This window comes from Pantherophis guttatus, chromosome 4, assembly GCF_059756535.1.
Source record: "Pantherophis guttatus breed Tessera chromosome 4, ASM5975653v1, whole genome shotgun sequence".
Classification (NCBI taxonomy): Eukaryota; Metazoa; Chordata; class Lepidosauria; order Squamata; family Colubridae; genus Pantherophis; species Pantherophis guttatus.
In genome coordinates, this window is record NC_142066.1 from 148,566,084 (window position 1) to 148,581,583 (window position 15,500).

The 15,500-nt window shown below is 45.0% G+C and overlaps 1 protein-coding gene across 1 annotated transcript; it reads left to right on the top strand.

Annotated features, from left to right (window-relative positions):
• The first annotated feature begins 991 nt into the window (after positions 1–991).
• Positions 992–8,931, top strand: MNX1 (motor neuron and pancreas homeobox 1). Its single transcript, XM_087894541.1, has 5 exons — positions 992–1,274; positions 1,310–1,331; positions 1,372–1,592; positions 5,251–5,411; positions 7,665–8,931. Exons 1-5 carry the CDS (start codon positions 992–994, stop codon positions 8,025–8,027), a joined length of 1,050 nt encoding a protein of 349 aa, XP_087750667.1. The 3' UTR covers positions 8,028–8,931.
• The last annotated feature ends 6,569 nt before the right edge of the window (positions 8,932–15,500 follow it).

The following is a 15,500-nucleotide window of genomic DNA, read 5'->3' on the forward strand; positions in this document are numbered from 1 at the left end:
CGCCCAGCATTTATATGTTCATAATACAAATTCTCCCTTTCCTCTTGCTAACCCCCACCCCCCCACCCCCATACCCTCGCCTCTGGAGGAAATACGGAGGAGAGCTGTATTTGCAAAATGTCCCAGGCAAACATTTCCCCGATCCTTGCCCAATTCGCTTCGTTGAATCCTAAAGTACTCTCGGGATGTTACGATCACCTTGCCTCGTGTGGTGCAAAGAAGGTTTTGGAGCGGAAAGAGGGCAATTTTGAACTGAGCGCGCGGGCAGCCTCCAGAAAACCAGTCTTCGTGCATTCTCATCAGGTTCTCAACTGGAAATGTTAATTTTAGTGATCCGAGATGCTGTCACCATTGCAAACATGTAGAAAAGGCTCAGCAGTTTATCCCTGATCCCTCTTGACAATTTACAGTCTTTTATTATATTGGGATAGAGATAACAGTTGGGCTGAACTTTCTCTGTTCACGCACAAGTGTTTGGGCGCTACCTAAATATAGAAGCCTTTATTTAGACCGTTTCTTACCAACCTGCCGTCAAACAAAATCTCAAATCCCTTTCACCCCAAAGTAAGTAGCCCCCAGGCTTTGGAAGGGAGAAGGAAGCCATTTCCCTTGGGCAGGGCCAGAAGGTGCCAGCGATGACAGGTGTGAGCCGCGGCCAATGGGCTGCTCTAGAGCCCAGCTCCGGCCACCAATCGGGTCCGCCCATCCCCGGTAGACCAATGGGATCCCGTCTGAATCTTCAAGGCTTCTGAATCCGTAGCGGAGGTGTCTCAGTGACTCGTGCGGCGATCGAGAGCGGCTGTCCTGCATCCCGGCCAGCCCGAGGATTTCTTCGACTGCGGAACGCGGAGCTGCCACCCCGTTTGTAGAAGGAGCGCCGGAGGGCTGCGGAGCGACCGTCGGATCTTCACCCTCCGGGCTGTTCGAGACGTGCGTGGGGATCACCTGCGTCTTGTGAGCCGGAGAAGCGCCCGTCGTGAATCTGGAGCCTATGGAGAAGTCCAAGAATTTCCGTATCGACGCGCTGCTGGCGGTGGATTCTCCGAAGCCGGCGGTAGCCTCGACGGCTCAGACCTCTCCGCTGGCCTTGGTCACCTCTCTGTCCGGAGGGCCCGGCAACACCAGCAGCAGCTCCAGTTCCAGCTGCAGCCCGCCCTCCTCAGCCGAGGGTCACACGAGCTCATCATCCGAATGCCTGCGCACCGAGAGCCCATCGCCGCCCTGTATCCTCAGCGGGCACTGCGGCTTGGTGGCCAAGCCCGGCTTCCTGACGGGTGGCGCGGCCGCGGGTGGTCCCCACCAGCACCAGCACCCGCACGCCCACCCCCACCCCCACGCCGCTCTGGGGCTTCAAGGCGGCGCGGGGCTGCACCCCCAGGCGGCCCTTTATGGGCACCCCATGTACGGGTACCCGGCGGCGGCGGCCGCGCTGGCGTCTCAGCACACAGCCCTCTCCTATTCCTACTCCCAGGTGCAGGCTTCGCACCCGGCTGCCGACTCTCTCAAGCTCGGCGCCGGCACCTTCCAGCTGGACCAGTGGCTGCGGGCCTCCACCGCCGGGATGATCTTGCCCAAAATGCCCGACTTTAACTGTGAGTATGGCGTGAGGACTCTGGGGAACCTCCAGTCTCTCTAGCCAGCGCTGGGTGGCTTGGCGGGCTTCCCCGGGGGCGCGGTGGGTGGGGTGGGGGGGTCAGTGAGACTGCTGGGAACTGTAGTCTTCCCAACGGATTTGGGATCCTGAGCTCGGAAAGGCTGCAGGATGGAGCCTCCTGGCCTGGGTGGTATATCCCGGAATCTGGGGAAAAAAGAGCCCAAGAGCCGCGCTTCTTGCCAAGGCAGGTCCTTGAGCGCGCTAAACCTTGCTGGCAATGCTGGATGCCGGGCGCTTGTTGGGTGTGTACGCGGGAGGGGCATTTTTGTCTTTCGCGCGTGCATCAGTTCCTCTGCTGAGCAGCCTGGAGCTGCGGTCTAAAATCGCTATGCCCTGCCTGAGCTTGCCTCTCTCCTGTCCGACCGTCCCCCTCCCCCCACGCCCCCCCCCCCACTGCATTCGCCAGAGCTCTCTACCGGCTCCTTCGCACGGGGTGCTATAATCACCCTTCGCTCCGCCCCACCCCCAGAACTACCTTCAATTGTTTGCCTTCCACGTGGGCTGGGCTGCCACTTTCACTGGCGTGATGGGAGATGTAGTCCCCAGCCTGGGGAGGGGCACGGATTGGGGCGGCTGGGAATGGTGGGGGTTGTAGTGGAAGTGCCGGTCAGAGCTCGGCGGTGAACTCGGTGAACCCGAAAGGCAAATTTGCCCCCCACCCCCAAAGCTCCTTGTACAGTAATGACGGAAGAGGCGAGCCTTTATATATTATTATTTGCTTTGTTATTTTTATTATTTAAATTGTTTAATTATTATTTGCCAGATATTATTTGCTACACCCCTTTCTTCTCCCATCCCCCCCACCCCCCAGGAAGCAAAGTAGGGGGAGAGAAGATTTAGTGAGCATCGGGGGTTTTGATCTTTTGACTAGGCACTTCCGGGATGATTGGTACCTATTCGACATTTACAACCACTACTACTCTGGTGGTCAATCGATTTTTCTTCGGTGAGCCGTCCGTGGAACCGGAGATACATCGGAGCGCTGCAATTGGGCTGGATTCGGAAACGCGGATTTCTGTAGTAAACGTTGAAAGCCGAGGTTTAAATCAGTCAATTACAGATTTTTTTTTCCTAATAATATATCTAAGATAACACGTATTAATTTCACAATTAATTTTTCTCTGTATATAGAGCTAGGTCGGAGTGAGGCCTCATTTGCTTTTCTTGATATCTCTTTAAAATATTAGTAAATACAGATTTCTCGAGGAGCTTCCCTCCTGACATATTTTAATTGGACTGAAAAATTCCCAGGAGGTAAGACTAATTCCCCCAGATTGTCCCTATCTTTATAAATGGGACCTTTTGGGAGACGGGGTGGGGGTGGGGGGAGCATCAAAGGAGGTGACAGATTTCCTCCCCGCCTGGCTCAGAGTTCCGTAGAAATCTTGGAAGAGTTCAAGATAATGTTTAAAATATCATAAACGTAAAAATGTTTCTTCTTAGTAAATCTAGATTTAGGACTTTTTCCCCCCCACTTTTATTCTTTTAAAAGCCCGTCTCTTCAACCGGCTAGCAGGAGGCAAGGATGTTAATAAGGGACCAATTCGTTTCACCCTGAATTCAGCGATTGCTGAAATCTATTTTGAACGAAATCAGTGGGCCTTAAATCGGGCAAGAATACTCTCCCTTGGATCCCACTTTAAGATTCGAATCTGAGATTCGACTCTTAGCAGTCGTTCCCATGGGCGAAACGTTCATTTTCAATAATTTTTTTAGGTTTGTCGACCCTCATCACAATTATGCCAATGACTCTCCGGTGGGTTAAGGCAACTCAGCGGCATTTTTATTTCAAAGCCCCTTTCGGGGTCTTTACAATAAAGGACGCCGAAGGCGGCGAGGGTCGCTTGAGCGTAGTTGAATTAATTCTCTGTTCCCCTGAAAAAGCAGGGAGCAGCGAGCGGAATCTGCCCCACCGTTCCTTGCCTTCTGCTAGCTGAGATTTTCTTTGGCAGGCTTGGCTCGGGTCTTTCCCCAAACGGAGTTCTCCCCGCCCCCAGCCCAAGGAATTAATTGAAAACTAGCTCCGATTTTCCCGCCAGCTCGCTGGGCCCCTTTGCCTCGGATGACAGAGATGCTCGCCGAGGAACACACCTTCAGCCCGGCCTCTGAGAAGAGAGTCACATTTCCTGCTCGCGAGGAAGCCGAGAAGGAACGAAGCTTGGGAGAGGCGGGTGCATCTCCTGCAGCCTTAAGTCTCTCTCCAAAGAGACGGCCAGGGCGGTAGCGAGATTGGAAGGGGGTTCCGGGCGGGGCAGTTGCCGAGATGGTGCTGCACGCGGAGAGAACTGCCTAAAGAGGCGGATTTGGGAAGTTCGTTGGTTTGATTTAGCTTCTTGAGTGGGGAGGTGGCACTTATATTTTGTTGGTTGCTTCCCCTCCTGGGGACGGCACTCAGCCTTTCTCCCCCCCTCCCTCTTTTTTGTCCGAAGGGAAAGGAGTTCGGAAAGCTGGCAAGGAACTCGGAGTTGCTTTTGAATTACATCGTGATTCAGGGGGACCAATTTTATTTTATATTTTTGGGCGCCCTGGCAATGAAAGAGATCAGATTCCTCTTCTACAGCTTCCAACTTCGATCCGCATCTCCGAAATCCCAATTAGAAAAAAGAAGTCCAATTTCCTTCTTTCGAATCTAAGGCGAGAAGGAAACCGTTGGAATTTTTGATCCATCCTAAATCCCTTTAGGCATCCATAGGATTTGCAGTAATAATCTCTCTTGGGCGACCACTACATCAAGTCTGCAGGGCTCCAGGCAGAGCCAAGAGAGGCGAAAGCCCTCCCTTCCTTTCCTTCTGGCGGTGGTCCAGATTTTCGCCAGTTCTCCTTCTAACCCAGCCCGCCTTCGCCTCCTCGGCTTGAAGCGCAAGGCAGCCCCGCGCACCTTCAGCGGGAGGCCGTTCTCCGCGGAGCGTGTGGGGCTGAGGCTTTGCTAGTGAGGCCTCACTGGACGGTCCCAGCCCCTGGCGCTCCTTGGCGAAAGGTTGATTTGGAGACAAGCGGAGATCTCAATTGTCTGTGGGGGAGAGTCCTTTTTCAAGTAGGAAAAGTTCACCGGATTGAGTAAACCTGTTTTCTCCCCTACATTCTCCAGTTTTTGTTTTTTTTAAAACTGGACACGAATTCGATGCCAATGGATGGATGGCGGAACTCTTACCAGCCGGGGTAGGGAGAGGAGGAAGTCGTTAAGGATGCACAGCGTTGGGATAGGCAGGCAAGGCAGCCCACCGTGTGAATCCGAAGCCTCGTTAGGTTCTCACAGCTCTCCTGGTCTTGGCTGAACTAGCAACGACTTCAGTGCCCCGAGTTTTGCGCGACCTCAAAGGCGAAGCCGCTGCCCCGACAATCAAAATACGACGGTCAGAGCAAGGAAAATATGTCCTCTTAAGTTTGTTTAGGACTGGGGAAACCTTAAAGAACTCCTCGTTGCCCAGAATAGATTTTCGCCCAGCTGGTTTTTTTCCCCCCAACCAACTCAGCTCCTCTCTTATTTCGCTTCCGCTGCCGCAGCAGAAGCGAGAATGCAGCGCCCTCTAACGGCGCAGCGCCTCAAAGCCTGCCGTGACTTACGCCCCCTTTCCGTTTCTGACTCTCTCCCGCAGCCCAAGCTCAGTCCAACCTTTTGGGCAAATGCCGGCGGCCCCGCACTGCGTTCACCAGCCAGCAGCTGCTGGAGTTGGAGCACCAGTTCAAGCTCAACAAGTACCTGTCCCGCCCGAAGCGCTTCGAGGTGGCTACCTCACTCATGCTCACCGAGACGCAGGTGAGTGTGGATGCGTCGGAGGAGGGTTGGGAAGGGGCGCCACCGCCCAGGTAACTCGGCATCCTTCGCGTTGTAGGGTGCTGAGCTTTTAGAAGAATCCGTCCTTAAGGCTTTGTGAGGGACGGTGGTGTCTACGTGAGTACTTCCCAACCTACTTCAGCCTTGGAAATGAGAAAGGAAATCATGTTTTTCATTCATAACCTAATCAAACAATTTCTTTAAAAGAAAACTCCAAAAGGCATTGGAATCTCCTGCAGAGATTCTTGGTGGCTGAGCCATTGGTTTCAATAGTCAAAGTAAAAAGTGGAGAAAATAATTATATTAATATTGAAATTGGGCGAAGCTACGAAGAAGGGTGCTTAAACAGACACAATGGCCTGAGATCACAGAGATGTCTCTTTACATAAGTTTTGTGTGTTTAGCAAATAAATAAATAAATAAATAAAGCACAGGATGAATCAGAAGAGTGACATAAAATTAATCGATTTAAAACTTCATTACTTTGCCTTGTTCAAGGCAGCTTCCAGAATCTTGCAAGCTTTGATGGCTAACTTCAAACTAGAAGGTAGCAATAAGGGAGGCAGCTTTAAGCAACAACTCTCATGCTACTCAGCATAAGCAGAAACAGGCTACAGCATAAACATCCCATGGAGTGGTATGTTTATGAGAAGGTTATCCAACTGGCATCATGGAAGAAACCAAGGACCTGAACCCAAACTTTTCTTTCCAAGTTCATCAGAACAATCTACTTTGTTCCACACCACATCACAAGCTTTTCTCACCACACTGTTTTGGTGTTTATTTTTAAAGAACATAAGACCCTTTCACTTGTCTAGTTCTGTCGTTTCCTTCTCCTTTGCAAACTTCCCAGAAGCTGAAATGTCCTTTCTGGTTCTGAGATATTCAGATAGTATGTAAACATAACTGCCAATCTCTGATTAATTAAATGTGCCTGATTTTAGCTTTCTTGCTGGGCAATCTTTCCACAGCTGATTTCTTTAAATGTTCACACACAATTTACCACTTTCTGGCTCCCACCATAAAACCCATTCTAAACAAGGTAAGCAAACAAAACATGACTAAGGGGAGACAAAATGGAGTGGAAGGAAAATAGACAGGAAGCACATCTGGACTGCTGTGTGCATTTTAAAAATGGAAAGGGGAGCATAGGTGTTACATTTCAATTCTTGGGGGTAAGTGGAATCTAAACAGAAGGAAGAAAGGGCAAAGTATTTGAATTAAGTTATGGAGAATAAATTGCTTAAATTTAACCAGTTTGAGAGAATACACACACATACACACCCAGGAGGAACTTCATATCTACCTTATGGGAGAGGTCTGATTGTCCTGTCATATGATTTACAAAATTTAGAGCAGGAAACTGAAAAATAGAAATAGAAAATTCTATCAGCTACAGCCAACATCCCAACCTGCAGTGACTTCAGTAATTGGTTTTAGCATTAGCAAAACTGGGCTCACAAATTTCAGTAAAGCATCCTACAACCTAGCAGAATGTGTGAACTGAGGCATTGTCCTTTCTAAATCATGTTTGTAGCTTGTTCCAACTGAAGAGAAGATCTATAGCTCAGGGTTGAATTGTGGAATTCTTGCTGTTTTCTGAGCTTGGTTGGTTGTTTGGAGATATTTCATTACCCAACTAGGTAATATCATTGTCAATCAACCGGCTTAAAGAACACCAAGGATTTCACAGTTATTAATTAGTTTAAATCAAGTAACAACACCTTGTTCTAGAAACCCAAATGAAAACAACCATGGTTTAGAGCAAGGCATGAGCCCAGAGACAATCCCATCTAAAGCTTGGCATCCAATTATCCTTGGTTTGATTCTTTCCTTTTAAAATGCTTTCCTTGGTCAAATTCTGATTGCAAATCTAAAACTGGTTCATCCAGCACACAGAACAGCTGCACCAAAGTCAAACTGATCATACAAGTGTGGTAAAGTCGTAAGGTAAATGCTGCTTTGATGTATCCTCACTCTGAATGCAAGTATTGCACATGAACCAGAGTAGCCCCATAGCGAGGTAGAATGCAAATAAATTTAACAAATAAATAATGAAATAAAATATCAACGGGCAAACTATCATTCCACTCCTGGTGGAACCCATGTGATGCCAGCCTAAACCAAACCAGATTATTAGATCCGAGCCTCTATAGTTTACTCACTCAGCCATGATAGAAGAAACCATGTCCTTAATCATGTATGAGCCCAGTTTGTTTCCCCTCCCTCCTGTAGGTGAAGATCTGGTTTCAGAACCGACGCATGAAGTGGAAACGGAGCAAGAAGGCCAAGGAACAGGCAGTCCAAGAAGCTGAGAAACAGAAGGGTGGAAATGCTGAGCAAGACAAGGGGGCAGAGGAGGGGCAGGTGCTGCCAGGCGTGGCTGAAAAGAGCAACGTGGGTCGCCGCCTGCGGGGACTCAGAGATAGTGAGCCAGAAGAAGAAGAGGGGGAGGAGGAGGAAGGGGAGCAAATTTCTAGACATTGCTGTCCCTACACCTCCCCTGACTGTTCTGATAAGGATGATGATGATGGGAGGCAGCCCCAGAACAGACATGTGGGAGCCAACCCACAGCTGCCCCAGGCTCAGACTCCTTAAACATTGGGGGCTTGCCACACTGGCTGCCCCCTTCCTACCTGGGATTCCAGGAAGGACCAGACCTTCTGATGCTCTGGTCCTTGCTGCCAAGGCAACTTTTCTAGTGCTGCTCCTCTAGGTGCCTTGGATTTCAACTTCCCAAATTTCTAGTCTAGCTGGTGCTCTCCAAATGTCCAGTGCATTTGGAGAGCACAAGCCCAGGTAGGGCACTCCAAACTTGGCAGTAGTTTTTCAGTTGTGCACTGATTCCCAAGCAGCTATGGCCTAATAACCTTTCCAAAATTCTGGCCGATAATCTGTCCCAGAAGAATTAACTTCTCTCACATTAAAGATTATTATACGGGTGAGCGTTAGGATGAATGCAGAGAGTTCCTTTGATACAACTTACCTGTCACTTTGGGCATCAATTGTGTAGCCCTTCAACATCCTTTTGGTGTCTATCAATGGACACCAAAGCTACATCATTTTTCAATGTTTGGTGGGAGGATTAAGGTGCCAGTTCCGTTATGTATACCCTGATATAACCTTCAGACTTCTCACTAACCTTTCAGCTTATCAGCCACAGCCAATGGTCATAAAGAATTAAAGGCCTAGTCATTGCAAATGCCACTGCTATACTATTCCACTTTCATTCTATCAATAATGGTGACATAAAGCATTATTCAAAGACTGAATCACAAGGTCAGAAAATGGCACTTGAAACTTATTTTCCCTTCTGAGGTTTGGTGTTCTTTAACTGCTATGAGAATGTTGTTGTTTATTCTACAATAAACAAACTAAGAATGTTACACAATGATGGTTGGAACCACCAGAGAATCTTAGGAGGGCTTTATTATCTTTATTTTTATATACTGTATTTATATTAAAAAAAAAAACCCTCCTCTTACGCATGCTAAATTATTAATCTCCCACTGTCTTAACTACATTTAAAATAAACAGTTTTATACCTAACCTGTGAAAGTTTACTAATTCAAAACAACTGGGTTTGTGCCTTTTCCAGCAAGGTAGATCATTGAGTTGGCCAACTCCTTTCCATAACTCCATAAAAGGGAAGAATTTGGAGGATAATATTTCTTGTTTCACTATTGGAGAGGAGAGAGAAACTATATTGAGAAAAATATTGTGTCTACTTGCCCCGTAAGATGTAGTATGAACACCCCAATCACCTTCCATTGATTTCACAATAAGATACATTTGGAGTTGAATCAAATTGGAAAGACTTTTCTTCCTACAAAAATGTAGGTCAGAGAAATGGCCAGAAACAAATTCTTGAAGGAGAAAAGCATGGTGGGCAACTTCAAGAAGACATGCAGTTCATTTATTTTATTACAGTTTTTTTGATTGCCCATTCCAAAAGAATATTCTGGTAACTCAAGAGTTCTCCAGATTATAACTAGTAGTCCCAAAGGTGCTTTTTCAAGAGGCAACGGGACTTTCTGGTTTTTCCTTGAAAGCATTTCACTCCTCATCCAAGAAGCCTCTTCAGAACTGAAGAAGCTTGTTGGAGGAGAAACGAAACACCTTCAAGGAACAATCAGAAAGTCCCGTTGCCTTTTGAAAAAGCACCTTTGGGACAACTGTGACCTGGATGACTAAGAATCTCCATAGACATAGCTAGAAGTTCCATTTTGACTTTTTTGTGTGTGTTCCTCTCTTCCTCAGTCCACGCCCTTGACGTGAAGGAAGCAACTGAGCTGTTAGTGGCCAAGTGGGGGAAATTAAAGGCCAGGGCTCTGAAAATCTGTCTGCTGGAAATGAGAGAGCAAGACTTGCTGACAGGTTAACTGAAATGGGTGGGAATTCTGGAAAAATATTTCAAAAGAAAAGGAACCATCTCTTGAGAGCCGCTGCCTGATTCAGAAGAAAGTGCTTTCTAGTGAGGCTTATGCTTCAATCAAGACAGATTAAATAACCTAAACCAAAATAACTCAACGGGACCAGTCTGCCCTACTTGCTCCACTGGAAAGGGTCTGCAGTGGATCCCATCAGCTATGGAATTCCATCTGGCAGGGTCAAGAAGAGCCTCTTTCATTGTGATGCCCATCCTATGGAACATTCTACCACTGGGGATGAAAACTGTTGTAAATTTTTGGCTTTCCAGAAGGGCATTAAAGCCCAGGTTGTCTTATTTTGTCTTAAGACCCCAGGGAAGCATCCTCTCTCAAAGCGTGGTTGATGGGTTAAGAAGAAAATCTCATCCCTGTGGCATCTATCTCCTTGTTTTAGTTTCTTATGTATCTCTTCTTAATTTGAATTGTCCTCGTACTTATCTATTTAATGTTTTATGCCTCTCTCTTTTTTTAAATAATGTCTATAAGCCATCCATGGTCACCTTATCGGTAAGATGGGCAGAATATAAATTTAATAAATAAATAAATAAGTAGAATAAAATAAGACAGCATAAATATGGATTTGGGGTTGACCTGGGGAAACAGCTAGATGTAAAGGAAAAGTTTCCCTTTCTCTTACTTTACAAAGTTAGTAAAAAAAAATCTCTACATTTGCAAAGGGGTGGGTAATATTTAAGTCAATTGAACTCAGAGGGCCTTGCCTTCTATCAGGTTGTGCTCTCAGTCAATAGTTTGTTTACAAGACCATTACGAAGCAACAGAATCAGGGGTGGGATTCTACTGGTTCAGACCGGTTTGAGTGAACCGGTAGCTCCAATGATCAGCTGGGAGTGTACCAGTTCACTCTGACGATCAGGTAGAGCCCGCCCCACCCTGCGATTTACTGACCTATATCTTCTCAGCTGATTCATGCGGCAGAGCGGATTGCTGTGCCTCAGCTGTGTGATTCCCCCAGTAACGTGGAAGGTAAGTCTTCATAAAACTGTACATGCGTGCGCAGCGTGCCTCATGTGCGTGCGCGTGCAATGTGTGTTATCACCGAACTGGTTGTTAAACCGGCAGGATCCCATCACTGAACAGAATTATTTCAAAATATCCTCATTTATATCAGATTCTTTCATCATAACCTTCAATACTCTTAGATAAATTTAATCGAATTTGCTTCCTTGTCCTAATGACACCAGTTAAAAACTTGCCACTGCTAGAACAGTTGGATTACAAGGAAGACAATTTAACATATAATTGATTAGATTATCCAGGAAAGAATACTCAAATAGTATTAATGAAACGAGCTAGGAGGAAAGCTACAACAGAGAAGTATCTGTCCCATTTTGTCTATGAAATGATTATTACAAACCATCAGGCTCTAAGTATTTAGATGGCCCAAAAAGGGGATGAATATAAATAGAATAAAATAGAATAGAATGCAATTTGTTATTGGGCAAGTGGGATTGGATTTTGTCCCCGGTGCATAAACTCTCAGTGTACATACAAGCAACAAGTGAAAAATCATGATCATATTCATAAAATAGAATCATCATGAATCATTACATACAACGCTCAGTGATAGCCATAGGATGCTAAATAAAAGCAATCAACCTAAATCATAAGATACAAACAACAAAGTCATAGGATGCTAAAGGAACAGGTAATAGGAAAGATGAAAAGGATAATAGCGATACAGCCTTACTACATGGTTTGATAACCCAGCTCATCCCAGGTAACATTGGATAACATTCAGCTCTTGCGCTGATTTGCAAATTATTCATTTTAATAGAGAACCTTAGGAATACAAACTGGAAAATGTGCATAGCAGATACACAAATAAAATGTTAAAATACAACCCTCCCCACAAACAAGAATGTTGATTTAGTTAAAGCACAATGCTCTTTAATGTAGGGAATTATTATTTATTGCTGTAAAGAAAAACGTGGCCTGCAAATTTTCATGGGTAAATTGTATTTTTTTAATTGCCTTTGATCTCTTGCAAACTTGTAGAAGGAACAGCAGGTTACTCCTTGATAGCTCCTAATCAGGTGTCCTATAGCACCTTTCTTGACTTGCAAATACTATTAAACCAAAAATGGTGGATTGTGTATACTCATTAAGAGGGCTTAAAAAGAAATGTGCAAGCAGCCTCTGTTGTGACAAGAAATTAAACATAACTTATCCCTAACTACTTAAAAAAAAAACACTCTTGCATATGCATAACTAGTCTGTCTTCCATTCTCCCCCACACACATCTTCCCAATGTAAAAATCCCACATCCATTTAGCCACTCCATGTATCTCATGAACTGCAGCTCATGAACACTTTCATTTAATAAAATGTGTTAATTAAAAGAGGTGTTGCTGGATTCTTGACCTTTGATTACTTGAAAACTCCTCAAAATGTCTGAAGAATGCTTTTAGCATTCCAGAGTCCTAGGGCAGCCCAAATATCATTTTCTGACCCTTATTTTAATGGACAGACTAAAATTTATTTTCCATAACAGAGCACCTAATTATAAAAAAAAAAAAATGGAAAAATTCCTACCAAGCAGCCTCGTTTAACACTTTCGCTTTCTAAATCTTTCCACACCTTACCAGGTGTTTCCAGAATGAAGGAACTAAACCAACAACCCCCAGCCTGCCCCACGGTGAACCTGCTTGAGAAAAGTGTAAAGAGAGATTTATTTGGCTTGTGGGTGTGTGAACTATGTGGGGAGAAAAGGGGTCATTTAGAGGTTGTGTTGATAGAAGAAAATCAGTCCTTTTCCAGGGGATGTGCAGTTACAAAGAAGCCAGGAAACATTATTTTCATTACCAAATCTTACAATTCAGTGGCAGAGGGGATCCTGAGAAATTTGATTTACTCATGATGGCCAATGGAATCTGGATTGGCAAGTTGATGGGTGGATTTATGTGTCATCCTAAACCATAGTTTATCTGTGTTTAGTAAGATGCATTTGGCCAGATTTGCAAAAAAACTCAGAAAATCTGCTATTTACACAACCCATTTTCCCTTACTTAAAAGTGGCTTACCTAACCCAGTTTTTTGAATTTGCATAGTGACCCGTAATGTTTTCACACAGCATGCCAAGCAAATATAGGAAAGGCTGATTCACATTTAATGTGTGAATATTAATCTGTTGTGAGACATTTCATTTCCTGTCATTTTACCCCTTACCACGAGTTGCTAAAAATTAAAAATGGCAGCAATTGAATTTTAGACAATAACAGCTTAACTGCAACTTTTAGTAGGCAATAAAATGGTGGTGTATATGCATGCTGATTTGCTGAAGTTTGATTTTGCAAACTATATTAAACAGTTGCAAGATATTTTAAGTAAGAAAGCATAGTTGATCGGTATGGTTTGTTCTGTTATTCCACTTTTGCCTCAGAAAAGTTTGCACTTTAATGTGATGAGAAGGAAATCACCATGTCAGCTTTTTGAAAAATAGCAACCAAGAGTCTCAATTTGTGCTTTCTCATTTATTGATCTTGATATGTGAAAGTAGCCTGTTGTGAAAAGAAAATCTCCCTTTTCTATTCCTATACTTGGTAGTGACCAGATGCTTTCCCATCGCTGCCTTAATATCCAAGATGAGGAAATTTATGGCTTCTAGAACTTTTAGAAATTCCTATTATCCTAGCAGATAATAATGAGAAATGCTGAGACTTGTAGTTCAGCAACAAGTTGTATGTGTGTGTACTGTATGTGTGCACGTGTGCACGCTGAATGACAGGCTCACCTCTACTTCAGTTCTTTGATTTGCAATAAACTGCAGAGAAACATCATTTACATCCTCAGTTTACTCAAGGGTTAATGCATGATATATACCTTCCCACCTGGGCCTATTCATTTCCCTTTCACATTTGCTTAAGGGACACTTAACCTGAAACTGCCTTTGCTTATGGTGCAACCAGACAAAGGGGGGCCAGGGAGGGCTCTCCTTCCCTTGGATCTGGGTGTTCAGGAGGGGACTACCCATCCATAAACAGAGGGCTTTGATTTACCACAGAAGCACCATTTATTTTGGTTTACTCAGCTGGAGGGGAATAAAGGTCCTTATCTTGATACAGCCACAGCTGGGCCCTAAAGGCAGCTTTCTGCCAGCTAACCCTGCAAACAAGGCCTGCCAGGCAGAATCTCCCTCTCTCTCCCAGGGGTCAGAGGTGTTGTCTCTGGGGCCAAGTGGAGTTGAAAGAGCCATTAAATAACGCTGTGTCCAACCTACTGTCGTCAGATAACTTGGAGCTCTAATTCCTCAGTGATGGGCAATTTAGGAAATATAGGCTCAGATACATCCAGAAGATAGTCTGAGTCTAAAAAATTGCCTTATTTTATTTCTATTCCTATTGTGCGTGTAAATGGGATGTGGTGACTCAGTGGCTAAGATGCTGAGCTCGTCGATCGAAAGGTCGGCAGTTCAGCGGTTCGAATCCCTAGTGCCGCGTTACTTGTCCCAGCTTCTGCCAACCTAGTAGTTCGAAAGCACAGAAATGCAAGTAGAAAAACAAGGACCACCTTTGGTGGGAAGGTAACAGAGTTCCATGTGCCTTTGGCGTTTAGTCATGGCGGCCACACGGAGACGTCTTTGGACAGCGCTGGCTCTTCGGCTTTGAAATGGAGATGAGCACTGCCCCCTAGAATCGAGAACGACTAGCACATATGTGCGAGGGGAACCTTTACCTTTACCAGGGGTCAGCAACCTGCAGCTCTGGAGCCGCATGTGGCTCTTTCACCCCTCTGCTGCAGCTCCGTCACTCCAAATATGCGTCACAACTACCAATGTGCAATACCTACTGACATGCAATTTACTGAGCTTTTCAACCCCTGGTAGGCCAACCATGGATAAGTCCAAGAAAAGTTTCAGAAGAAAACAGAACTTTTAATTCAACTACATATGCTAGTTTTATGGCCACTTAAGAAATAGTCAGACATGGGAAGGGTTTTGTGGCTCCCGGTGTTTTCTTTTCTTTATTGTGTGTGTGTGTGTGTGTGTGTGTGTGTGTGTGTGTGTGTGTGTGTGTAAGCTTTCTGGTTACACAGACTTTGGGGAATCTGAGTTTTATCAGACAAATCTTCAAGAATTCCAAGATCTATTTCAAATTATTGAGCTACTTGAGATCAACATCTGATCCTTGCAGCCACACAGTATTTTTGGCAGCATTACAGAAATGACCTGTAAGAGAACACAAGGTCCATCCATCTCACACACCAATTGAATAAGGGAAGCCCACAAAAAGGACACCAAGTTTCACTCCCTTCCTATTGCTGCTGGTTCAAGGAATATGAAGCTAACAGCTATCAGTGGACTTATCTTCTTGGAAGGTGTGTACTCCTCTGAAATCAGCTAAATTAGCAATCATGTTCTTCATTAGGGATATTAAAAGATCTATACAGGGTCTACAGCCTGAAAAAAGTCTGAAAACCCCAGCTGTATTCCATTACAAGTGGTTAACAAACCGTGTTAATAGCTAGCTGGCTAGAGAATTTTGGGAGTGTATTTATTTATTTATTATATTTCTATACCGCCTTTCTCCTGTAGGACTCAAGGCGGTGTACAGTCAAGAAAAATATAGACACACAAACATCATAAAATTGCTAATTAAAATTATTATTATAACATAGTTTGGCC